At 41.5% G+C, this 12,586-nt stretch overlaps 1 protein-coding gene across 3 annotated transcripts in view; it reads right to left on the bottom strand.

Annotated features, from left to right (window-relative positions):
• Nucleotides 1-12,586, bottom strand: part of fam222aa (family with sequence similarity 222 member Aa) — a 370,821-nt gene that overhangs the window by 78,152 nt on the left and 280,083 nt on the right. For all 3 annotated transcript variants that reach the window (XM_072587898.1, XM_072587897.1, XM_072587899.1), the window contains one exon: nucleotides 5,027-5,157. In XM_072587898.1, coding sequence (XP_072443999.1) covers nucleotides 5,027-5,157 — 131 coding nt within the window. The remainder of the gene's footprint in view (nucleotides 1-5,026; nucleotides 5,158-12,586) is intronic.

Below are 12,586 nucleotides of genomic sequence, written 5' to 3'. Positions count from 1 at the left end.
GAGAACGAGATCTTTCTGGACAAGACCTTCAGTGATGTTATTACACCAATCATGCCAGAAGAGAGCAGAAGAGTGCAGACGATGAGGAAGGCAGAGAGGAGACAGGTGCAAGAGACGCCAGGAGAAGTACCTGTCAGGAACAAGTTGAAGCTTTTGGAAACAGTAGAGTCTGATGACACTGCCAGTTTGCAAGGCGGCCATGTTTGTCAATCAAAAGTTGCCGCAGAAGCAGAGCGGAAGAGTCGGACATCGCACAGAGCCGTGGTAATAGGGGACTCCATCGTGAGAGGAACTGACCGGGGTTTTTGTGGCAGCAGACGGGATTTAAGGATGGTGTGTTGCCTTCCTGGTGCTAGAGTGAAAGACATCGCGGACAGAGTGCAGGACATCCTCAAGGACGAGGGTGAAGAGCCCGAGGTGGTGGTACACGTCGGCACAAATGATGTCGGGAAGAAGAGGAGGAACATACTACAGCGAGACTTTGGAGAACTAGGAAGAAGGCTAAAAAGCAGGACGTCCAGTGTGGTTATCTCCAGTTTGCTTCCAGTTCCTCGGGCTAGTGTGGCCAGAAACCGGGAGATAATGGACTTGAACGTGTGGTTGGGGAACTGGTGCAGGAAGCAAGGTTTCAAGTTCTTGGATCACTGGAGTATATTTTATGGTAACCATAAATTCTACAAAAGAGACGGCTTGCACCTTAATAGATCAGGGATCAGCATTCTGGCAGGCAGGTTTTCTGCTGCAACACCGCTACATTTAAACTAAGTAGCGGGGGGGAGGGGACAAGCTGGATGTTTAAAAAGGAAATTGAAGGGGTAGTTAGAACAAGAGAAGTCAAGAAAGACAACTGTATCAAGGAGGCAGAAAACTGGAAAAGGCATCATGCTGTAAAGTTGAGTGAAATAAGGGTTGAGGGGAAGGGTGAGAGCAGTAACAAATTAAAAATTCTATATATGAATGCACGAAGCATTAGACACAAGGTGGATGAGCTTGAGGCTCTTTTGGAAATTGGCAGATACGATATTGTGGGGATAACTGAGACGTGGCTTCATGGGGACAGGACAGGGGAAATGAATATTCAAGGCTACACGTGCTATCGTAAGGACAGACTGATGGGCAGAGGGGGTGGGGTGGCCTTGTTGGTAAGGGAGGATATTCAGTCCCTTGCGCGGGGGGACCTAGAGTCAGGGGATGTAGAGTCAGTGTGGATAGAGCTTCGAAACACTAAGGGTAAAAAGACCCTCATGGGAGTCATCTACAGGCCCCCAAACAGTAGTCTGGATGTCGGATGTAAGTTGAATCAGGAGCTGAAATTGGTTTGTCGCAAAGATGTTACTACAGTTGTTATGGGGGATTTTAACATGCAGGTAGACTGGGAGAATCAGGATGGTATTGGGCCTCAAGAAAGAGACTTTGTGGAGTGCCTCAGAGATGGATTTTTAGAGCAGCTGGTGCTGGAGCCGACCAGGGATAAGGCGATTCTGGATCTGGTATTGTGTAACGAACCAGAATTGGTCAGTGACCTCGAAGTGAAGGAGCCATTGGGAAGTAGTGACCATAATACAATAAGCTTCAATCTGCAATTTGAGAGGGAGTGGGTACAATCGGAAGTGACAATATTTCAGTTGAATAAAGGGAAATATGGAGCTATGAGGGAGCAACTGGCCAAAGTTCAATGGTGCAATACCTTAACAGGGAAGACCGTGGAGGAACAATGGCAGATATTTCTGTGTATAATGCAGAAGTTGCAGGATCAGTTCATTCCTAAAAGGAAGAAAGATCCCAGGGGGAGACATGGGCGGCCGTGGCTGACGAGGGAAGTAAAGAAACATATAAAGTTAAAAGAGAAAAAGTATAACTTAGCGAAGATAAGTGGGAAAACTGAGGACTGGGAAGCTTTTAAAGAACAACAGAGGATTAGTAAGAAGGAAATACGCAGAGAAAAAATGAGGTACGAGGGTAAACTGGCCAAGAATATAAAGGAGGATAGTAAAACCTTTTTTAGGTATGTCCAAGGCAAAAAAATGGTTAGGACAAAAATTGGGCCCTTGAAGACAGAAACAGGGGAATATATTACTGGGAACAAAGAAATGGCAGAGGAATTAAATGGGTACTTCAGATCTGTGTTCACTGGGGAAGACACAAGCAATCTCCCTGAGGTAACAGTGGCTGAAGGACCTGAACTTAAGGGAATTTATATTTGCCAGGATTTGGTGTTGGAGAGACTGTTAGGTCTGAAGGTTGATAAGTCTCCGGGACCTGATGGCCTGCATCCCAGGGTACTGAAGGAGGTGGCTCGGGAAATCGTGAATGCGCTGGTGATTATTTTCCAGAGTTCAATAGAATCGGGGTTGGTTCCTGAGGATTGGAGGGCGGCTAATGTTGTGCCACTTTTTAAGAAGGGTGGGCAGGAGAAAGCAGGAAATTATAGACCAGTTAGTCTGACCTCAGTGGTGTGAAAGATGCTGGAGTCTATTATAAAGGATGAAATTACGGCACATCTGGATAATAGTAACAGGATAGGACAGAGTCAGCATGGATTTATGAAGGGGAAATCATGCTTGACTAATCTTCTTGAATTTTTTGAGGATGTAACTCGGAAGATGGACGAGGGAGATCCAGTGGATGTAGTGTACCTGGACTTTCAGAAAGCTTTTGATAAAGTCCCACACAAGAGGTTAGTGAGTAAAATTAGGGCGCACGGTATTGGGGGCAAAGTACTAGATTGGATAGAGAATTGGTTGGCTAATAGGAAACAAAGGGTAGTGATTAACTGCTCCATTTCGGAATGGCAGGCAGTGACCAGTGGGGTACCGCAGGGATCCGTGCTGGGACCGCAGCTTTTTACAATATATCTAAATGATATAGAAGATGGTATCAGCAATAACATGAGCAAATTTGCTGATGATACAAAGCTGGGTGGTAGGGTGAAATGTGATGAGGATGTTAGGAGATTACAGGGTGACCTGGACAAGTTAGGTGAGTGGGCAGATGCAGTTTAATGTGGATCAATGTCTGGTTATCCACTTTGGTGGCAAGAACAGGAAGGCAGATTACTACCTCAATGGTATCAAATTAGGTAAAGGGGCTGTTCAGAGAGATCTGGGTGTTCTTGTCCACCAGTCAATGAAGGTAAGCATGCAGGTACAGCAGGTCGTGAAGGCGGCTAAGAGCATGCTGGCCTTCATAACAAGAGGGATTGAGTATAGAAGCAAAGAGGTGCTTCTGCAGCTGTACAGGGCCCTGGTGAGACCACACCTGGAGTACTGTGTACAGTTCTGGTCTCCAAATTTGAGGAAAGACATTCTGGCTATTGAGGGAGTGCAGTGTAGGTTCACGAGGTCAATTCCTGGAATGGCGGGATTGCCTTACACGGAAAAACTGAAGCGACTGGGCTTGTATACCCTTGAGTTTAGAAGACTGAGAGGGGATCTGATTGAAACGTATAGGATTATGAAAGGATTGGACACTCTGGCAGGAGGAAACATATTTCCGCTGATGGGGGAGTGCCGAACCAGAGGACACAACTTAAAAATACGGGGTAGACCATTTAGGACAGAGATGAGGAGAAATTACTTCACCCAGAGAGTGGTGGCTGTGTGGAATGCTCTGCCCCAGAGGGCAGTGGAGGCCCAGTCTCTGGATTCATTTAAGAAAGAATTGGATAGAGCTCTTAAAGATAGTGGAGTCAAGGGTTATGGAGATAAGGCTGGAAGAGGATACTGATTGGGAATGATCAGCCATGATTATATTGAATGGCGGTGCAGGCTCGAAGGGCTGAATGGCCTACTCCTGCATCTATTGTCTATTGTCTATATTCATTTTTTTATTTCATTGACAAGCTGTCCATTTTCAGCTGCATCTCTGATAAACATTAGCGTGTTCTCAAATGTCATTTGGTCTTGCATAATGAATGTACATCTCTAACATTAAGCAAATAGACAATTGCATATGTTCATTTAGTAACTACAATGGATTAAGTTAACTTCTACCTTCTACAGTTCACCTTTTACCATCTACACTGACTACCTACCGAAGTTTCACTACTCCTTTCCTGAGGCATCACTTGTCTCAGATACTTTTACTGCTCATTCTTCCAATATCTCACACTACAGCTACTTTGCTGTAGCATATTCCTACAATACTCCAGCAAATGCAAGGCTTCTTCGTTTTCACTTTAGATTCCCTTTTAATTTCAAGCAAGATTATATAATATTCTGTAGCTTGCATCAATCTCTCTCCCAAGGCACTCAACAGCTCTTTGACCTGAATCACTTCACAGATTTTAACATCTCCCACTTAATTCTGAACCAGTATTCTGTAGGTTGATTGGATTGATCAGGTAAATTGATGCTGCAAGTCTAGACTCTCAATTACAACATACTCTTATGTGGTATGTGCAGAGTGTGATAGCCTCTTTTCCCTCACTTCTCAGGGCTAGTACATCTGCAGTATGTTTTCATAAAGTCCCGATTAATTTTAGACCTCATGCTTTGTGTTGTTGCCATTTAAATTATGTGCATTCTTTTGTTCTAAGATCCTTCAGTTATCTCATTAATATAATGTAATAGGTTCCTGCATCTACACAAGGTAGTTTGCTATCTTTCCCTCCTCAATTTATTTGTATGACCTGACAAAAGGAGACTGTTTGCCTTTCACTTTTGAAGATGTATTTACACAGCAAACAATTCTCACTTCAGGTAATAATACCAGCTGTGCAGTTCAGACAGTTTCTGCTTTTAATTTTGTTATTTACAGATTCACTTTCCTCACATATCCATTTTAAGGAAGGTAGATTACATATTTCTCATACATTTTCATTTTGACGTATATACTGCTTGACTTTCCTGTCCTTTGAAATAGTTAGAAAACCTAACACTTTCATTTTTCTTGTTGTTAATTAGACTTGTAGCAGTTTATACAGGGAAGGTCTAAGGCAAGATATGAAGGACAATCATCTCCCCATCACAATCAGAATGAGTATGGCTGTACTGATATAAACACCCAACTATCAAATTCTACTCACATTTCATAGATTCCAGTGTTTTACTGGGACATGATAAACGTTGCGAAGGTGGGTTCTGTGTTCGCTGAAGGCAGGCCAACATGGTGGAGGAGCTGCGTCTATTCCCGCAGTCAATGCCTTCAACTATCACGCTGTTAAATGAAAAGAGAAAAAAGCATAAGAACCAATTATGTAAGAAAAAGGAAAACTTAAATTCAGTGAAATTGATACCGATGCATAATTCTATTTAGATAAGGAACTAAAGGCCAACTAATTCAAATGAATGAAATTTCTCAAAATCAATACTTCAATTGTTCAAGTTATTTAACCATATGACATGAAATTATTGGAATAATATTTTCCAATGTCCTTGCCATGAAATTAGCTTAAAATTTAAAATCAATGGACATCTAAGGTTTCATCAATTTAGTAATCAATTGCAATCAGAAATAAATCATTTAACTTTGATGTGATTGACCACGCCATCCTCTTTTAACACCTCTCCACTATCATACAGTTTCACTTGGAGGTGCTGGTTTTGGACTGGGGTGGACAAAGTTAAAGATCATACAATACCAGGTTATAGTCCAACAGGTTTATATGGAAGCACTAGCTTTCGGAGCACTGGTCCTTCATCAGGTGGTTGTGAAGTTTAAGATCATGCTCACAGAATTTATAGCCAAAGGAGTCCAGTGTCATGGAGATGTGATACAGTAAACAATCTTAGATTAAAACTTTCATAATGGGATTTTCTGGTTTCTGTTCTTTAATATGTAAATCCCAGAACTTCTTTTAAATTACATTCTCAAGACAGCTCAGCTTTTTAAACAATAAGTGTGAAGTCGGTCGATATCCCAATGCAATGTCAGACTGACAAACCCTCTGTATACTTTTACAGAGTTTTACACAGATTCATGCAATTTTTGAGTAAAATTAAATGTAATTCTACAAAAACATCAAACAGCTTTGTAGAACTGGTCTAGGTCCAACCTTATCTGTCCAATGGTATGTAGCAAATCACCTGCATTGGTCATATCCCATTCTTGGGCTGTTACCTCTGGTCACCTGCCAAGGTCTTATATCTAGCCCTCTATACTGAAGATTAATTCCTTGGCAACATAAATTGACAATGCAATAATTTCCAGATATACATTCACAACATCAAGGGTACAACAGCAGAAGAGATTCCGTTATTAGACTGGAGATCCAATAATCTTGGTTAACGATCCAGAGAGAAAAAAAAAGAGTTCAAATTTAACTACAGCAGCTGAACAATGTAAATTAGTTATATATGGAATTTAGAGATATCATCAGTAATGGTTAAAAAAAAAAAGTAACCACTGGATGGTCATAAAAAGATCTAATCCATTAATGTCCATTTGGAAGAACATCTGCCATTTATACAATGTGATTTACTCAAGTACTCTTTAAAAGTGGTCCAACAAGAGACTCAGTTGTATATATACCATCAACTTCTCAAGGCTGGGTAATAAATGCTCATAAGCAAACATCCCACGACTTAACGAAAAAATTCAATGCAATTTCTCGAAATGTCTCTTTCTCTCAAACTTGTTGAGATTCTGGTTTGACATCCAATCCTGGATAAGCAGAAACTTCTTTCAACTAAATAGACAGAGCTGGCTGAAACCATTAACCCTTCCTTGGTAACTAAGGCTGAAACAGCTTTGGTGTCATAATTAACAACAAGATAGTGCCATTATAAAAATAAATCGATGCAATGTCTTGATCTTAATTTCATACCATCATCCAATTCACCTCACTGCAGCTCCACTGTTGTTGAAACCTTTATGCAAGCTTTTTATTATTATTTTAATGCATTCCTGGTTAGCATCCCATGTTGTCTGCAAACAAGGTCATCTGAAGTTACACTAAGACCTATTTACCTTTACCAAATGTAATCCTTAAATAGGAGTCAATATGGAGATCAGTTTTGAAACCAAGTCACTTCATGGCTCTGAACTTCCCATTTCTGGAATTTCCTCTAGCCCTACAACTCATCTGCACATCTCCAATCTGGATCGCTTGAGCACTCCCAATCTCAATTATCTTGCCACATGCAGCTTTGCTTTCAGTTTGCAAGACCCTAAGCTCTGGAATTCCCTTCCCAGAACTCTCCACTTCTCTTCCTCTCCTTCCTTAAATACATCATTATCTCCTTGACCAAGTTTTTGGACATCTATTCTAATAGTTCCCTGTAAGGCTAGGTTGGTTTTATGATGCTTCGAATGCTAATAATATATAAATACAGAATGCTGTCACTGCTCTAACTACCATGGTGAACTGTAAACTTTTATCTGGATTGTTAGTCCAGGCCCAACTATGTTTGACTTCAAATCATTGGTAAATGCATAATTAATGATATCTACTTATCAAATTATATTGCTCATAAGCTTAGTTTTCTGCTTGTTTGTCCAATGTAGTGTTTGTTACAGTCCTTGCACAGTATTTTGTAAATGATATTAGTTTTGCCCGTTGTCCGCATAGGGTCTTTCGAGTTCATTAACTGCTGTTTTAGTGTGTTCGTGGGTTTGTGGACTACCATGATGCCAAGGGGTCTGAGTAGTCTGGCAGTTATTTCTGAGACGTCTTTGATGTAGTGGAGTGTGGCTTGGGTTTCTGGTCGCAGAAAACTAGCCACCAGGTTACATGAACACCAACTAGCCACAAAAAGACATGACCCTCTCTCACTAGTATCCTTACATAAGGATGAGGAAGGACACCACTTCGACTGGGACAACACATCCAACCTAGGACAAACCAAACAGAAACACGCATGAGAATTCCTAGAAGCATGACATTCCAACCGGAACTCTATCAACAAACAGAAACACATTGAGTTAGACCCCATCTACCACTCCCTGAGAAAAGGAACGGGAAGTGACATCGCCACAGGAAATGACATCACTAACCCCAGAAACCCAAACATATAAATAGAAAGCAGGAATTTTCAGCATTGCTTCACCTGAGGCTCACTGAAGGTGTTACCTAGTAGGGTAACAAAATGTCTGGAAATGAACCTTCCAGCTCAGCGAGCAAACCTACATCCAAAACCTCAACCTGAGCTACAAATCTTCTCAAAACTTGATAATACTGCACATGATGTATAACTAACTGAGAATCACCAAAACCTGAATTACTGGAAGCCATTAATACTTCGTTATGTTTCCATTTTTCCTTGCTGCAAGTTTAGATCAACTACTTTAAATAAATCTGTTAGTATGCTGTATCCACAGGCATGTAGTAGTGATTGAAGTGCACTTTGTAAACAATCTCAAGTTGTAAAAAAATGAGAACCTGCATTTGTAATATGTATTTCAGAAATGGAAAATGAAGAATTGTCAACAGGAGGGCATTTTTCTTTATGCATAAACAAGTACTTTTGGATCAATGGTCATTCTCTAATCCCTGGGACATAGCATTCTTAGATACCAAATACCAAAATTAATTGAGAATACCAAATCCCAACAAAACTGGTTATAAAAGTGTTAAACAAAGTAAGTACTGGGCACAGTTAGAGGGGGCGTTGGTAGGCACTCCTAAGTTCAGCACAACAAAGTCCAGAAGCCCAAAGATTCATTCAAAGGCTCCAGAGTAGTGGAACTTAAAATGTCAACTTTGTTTCTCTCTCCACAGATGCTGTCAGACTTATTAAAAAGAGCTGGAGAACCCATTTTTATTTCAGATTTTCAGCTTCTGCAGTCTTTTGATTTATTAAAAAGGATTCATTTCGTAGAGATCTTCCTCATTAATATGAACATTAATAAACTTATATGTTTGCCACTCTGCCCATCTCTTCAGACTTTAGGCTGTTGTTATGCCTAGACCCCAGGCAAGGTTCCCCAATTTCTTACAAGTTTCTTTAACTTACAGGAATATTCTAAATAGTTAAATTCATCTGTGAAGCGGGATGGACTAACTCAACTTTATTCACCTGAGCCCCGTCGCTAGTTGCAATAAAAAGTTAAATTAAAATGGATCCTTCCTTTGTGGGAATAAAACTTAAACAGGCTTTCTAAACTTGAGTTTTTGTTCATTAATTACTAAACATGAATTAATAAATGCAGACATGCACACGAACTAGAAAGAAGAGGAGAGTCCAAAAAACTAAAGATATATGAATTTGTCATTGTTTGAACAGCCAGCAGTTGAACGCTGCAGCCATTGAAGTGCAGGTTACCAGCAGCGAAGATGTTGCTAACTAAACAGTCAATTTCAAGATTCTTAATTTAGCAGGCTGTTCACGATTCTGTTCTGAATTCCTTTCAACTGTGACTGAATTCCAGCATACGGCGTGAAAAACTGAACTTTTGTTGTGCCATCTCCTTTTGTCTGGTTTGCTGCTTAGCTGGCTTCCAGCACTCAGTAAGAGTATCCCTTAACTGCACAGGTGTGACTAGGGGACATATTTTGACTGGAACTTCAAACCAACTTACACTTAAACCCAGGCCAATCTTAGCTTCCTAGCACATACAAGAAGAACAGTCCCACAAGCATTTGCCAGTAGTGTTGAAACTGGCTTTTTAACCTCTGTCCTTGCATATTCTTCAAAGAGAAAAACAGACGATTGTCAGCCCTGCCATTATCTTTGTAGTCACAAGAGATCACAGCCTAGTCTGTTTCACTTGCCTCTTTCCCATTTGAAGAGTTGTTGCTGAAGTACCTATCACATCTGTATGTGCAATATTCCATGGGCTTCTCTCCAGACAGCCAACGAACATGCATTTACAGCTGTTTTTGGCAGCACCAGTCTCTTTCAAAGAACTACTTTTGGAACAAGTTAAAAATGTCCTTCATAATTTAGGGTTTTGTCCCATGGTCACAAGTTCTTTTACTGTCCTTCACTTTTCATGTTTTGCTGTCAGCTCTACATCTACTTTGCTCATCTTTGGAGATAGTTAATCACTTTACTGATGGTTCTATTGTGCCCTTCTGAAAAAATCTTCAATTCACACATTCAAAGTCAAATGGTTTAGCATAAATCCAGGCAGAAAATTCTTTTAGCCTTCCACTTTCTGGGAAGCGATTGGAGGGCAAATGGTCTTTACAGTTTGGATACCAAAGACGAAGAAATATAGATCGTCAAAATTGCACACCACATTGTGAAATGGACATTTTATCATGCAGAAGAGATAGTAAAGTTATGGAAGTATACTTCAATGATAGTCATTAGAAGTAAGTCTAACTATCCAAACAGTGAAAGTTAATTGCTTAGCAGCTTGCATTCACACAGTATTTTAAAATAAATAAAGAAACAAAAGACAAATCAGAGGTAAAAAAATAAATCTCTTTATGGAAGGAGCCAATTGCATGGATGGGTTTTAAGGGATTCTAGAAAATCCCTTAAATGTTTTTGAGGGAGAATTTCAGATAGTGGGAGCAAAGCAGCTGGAAGTCTTTGCCATATTTAAATCTTTGCAGTGCATTATTTTTAGAAAATCTTTTTAGTAGAAGGTATCACAATCAGATTGCCCAAGAATAGTGAAATACACTCGATTTTAAGAAACTTTCAGGAAGGATTAATTTGTCAAGTTAGACATATGAAAGAATTTCCTCAAACAACACAATAGGAGACCAGCAATTTATTTTGCACATAGATCAATACAGTAAAAGTCAGAAAAATTTCACATCTCATTCAGTTGTCAAAACTAAACAAGAACATACTTGTATACAAAGTTGAAAAGTAAGACTCACTGGCAGCATTCATGAATTGAGCCATACTCCCGACAGCCCTGTTAACTGAATTAGCTGTCCGAATATTAGTTAGATAACCAGCAGGGTAAGGGTCTATTTGGCAGAGTAACGATGGACTTAATCACGCAAATGGAGTTCAGGCCTATTACACAAAGTCCAGCAATCAGAAACCAGAACAGTAGTGCTGGAGAAGCAGACACACAGATAAGGGGTGCAGGTGCTATTGTGACCAAGAGAGAGCCAATAATCAACATAATTGGTCAACACAGCACTTTGGACTCAGTTACAAAGGGGCTTGACAGGAAAGAGTCATGATTACAGGTTTCCCTTGGCTGGGAAATCTAAAACACAGGGCCCATCTCAGAGCAGGTGGGTAGTCACTTAAGATGGAGGAATTTCTACACTCAAAAGGATCATTAACCTTCAGAATTTGCTACTTCAGTGGATTCTTAGCCAATGAGTGAATTCAAAATGGTATCCAAAGCCTATTGATCTCTAAGGGAATTAATGGAGGAAGATAAAATTGAGACTGAGGTCCAACCATCATCCTATTGAACAGTAAACTCAAGGCACTAAACAGCTTACACCTGCTCCTATCTACATAATAATGGGATAGGCAACTGAAGCCCATCTCATGTGCTTTTTGGTAGAGGTACAGGTAAATTTCTGACGGATGTAGGAGGATCTCTTGCAACAGGGGTAGGTGTCGGGAGCGGTGAGAGAGCTGGTGGGGGGGGCGTGGACCTGATGAGGAAGTCGCGGAGGGAATAGTCTCTCCAGAATGCTAATGGGGTAAGAGGGAAATATATCTTTGGTGGTGGGGCCTCGATGGGAGGTGGTAGAAGATGATGCAATGTATGCAGAGGTTGGTGGGGTGGAAGGTATCCTTGTTGCATTAGGAGGGGTGGGATTCAAGGGTGGCGGTGCATGAAGTGGAGGAGATATGCTGGAGGGCATAGTCAACCACGTGGGAAGGGAAGTTGCGATCACAGAAGGAGGCTATCTGGGACTTTGAGGTGGAATCGGTCATCCTGGGATGAGATGTGATGGAGGCGGAGGAATTGGGAATAAGGAATGACGCTTTTACAGGAGGCAGGGTAGGAGGAAGTGTAGTCCAGGTATCTAGTGGGTTTGTAGTATATGTCTGGAGACAGTGATGGAGAGGTCCAGGAAGGGGAGGGAGGTGTCTGAGATGGTCCAGGTGAATTTGAGGTCGGGGTGGAAGGTGTTGGTAAAGGTGTTGTTCAACCTCCTTGTGGGAGCATGAGGCGGTGCTGATACAGTCATCGATGTAGTGGAGGAACAGGTCAGGGGTGGGGCCTGTGTAACTGCGGAAGATGGACTGATCCACATATCAGACAAACAAGCAGGCATAGCTGGGTTCCATGCAGGTACCCATGGCTACCCCTTTGGTTTGAAAGAAGTAGGAAGATCGGAAGGTGAAGTTGTGGAGGGTGAGGACCAGTTCAGCCAGATAGATAAGGGAGTCAGTGGAAGGTTACTGTTGGGATGGTGCAAGGGGAAGAAATGGAGGGCTTGGAGATCTTTGTTGTGGCGGATCGAGGTGTACAGGGACTGGATGTCCATGATGAAGATGAGGCGTTGGTTGCTGGGGCAACAAAAATCTTGGAGGAAGTGAAAGCTGTGGTTAGTGTCACAAATGTGGGTGGAAGAGTTCCTGGACTAAGGGGGACAGGACAGTGTTGAAGTAGGAAGAGATGACTTCAGTGGGACAGGCGCAGGCTAAGACAATGGGTCGACCGGGGCAGCCAGGTGTGTGGATCTTCAGTAGGAGATAGAATCGGGCAGTGCGGGTTTCACTGCAATGAGGTTGGAGGATGTGGATGAGAGATCCCCAGAGGTGATGAG

The sequence above is a fragment of the Chiloscyllium punctatum genome, chromosome 17 (assembly GCF_047496795.1).
Source record: "Chiloscyllium punctatum isolate Juve2018m chromosome 17, sChiPun1.3, whole genome shotgun sequence".
Taxonomy (NCBI): domain Eukaryota; kingdom Metazoa; phylum Chordata; class Chondrichthyes; order Orectolobiformes; family Hemiscylliidae; genus Chiloscyllium; species Chiloscyllium punctatum.
This window is presented reverse-complemented; position numbering and strand designations above follow the sequence as displayed.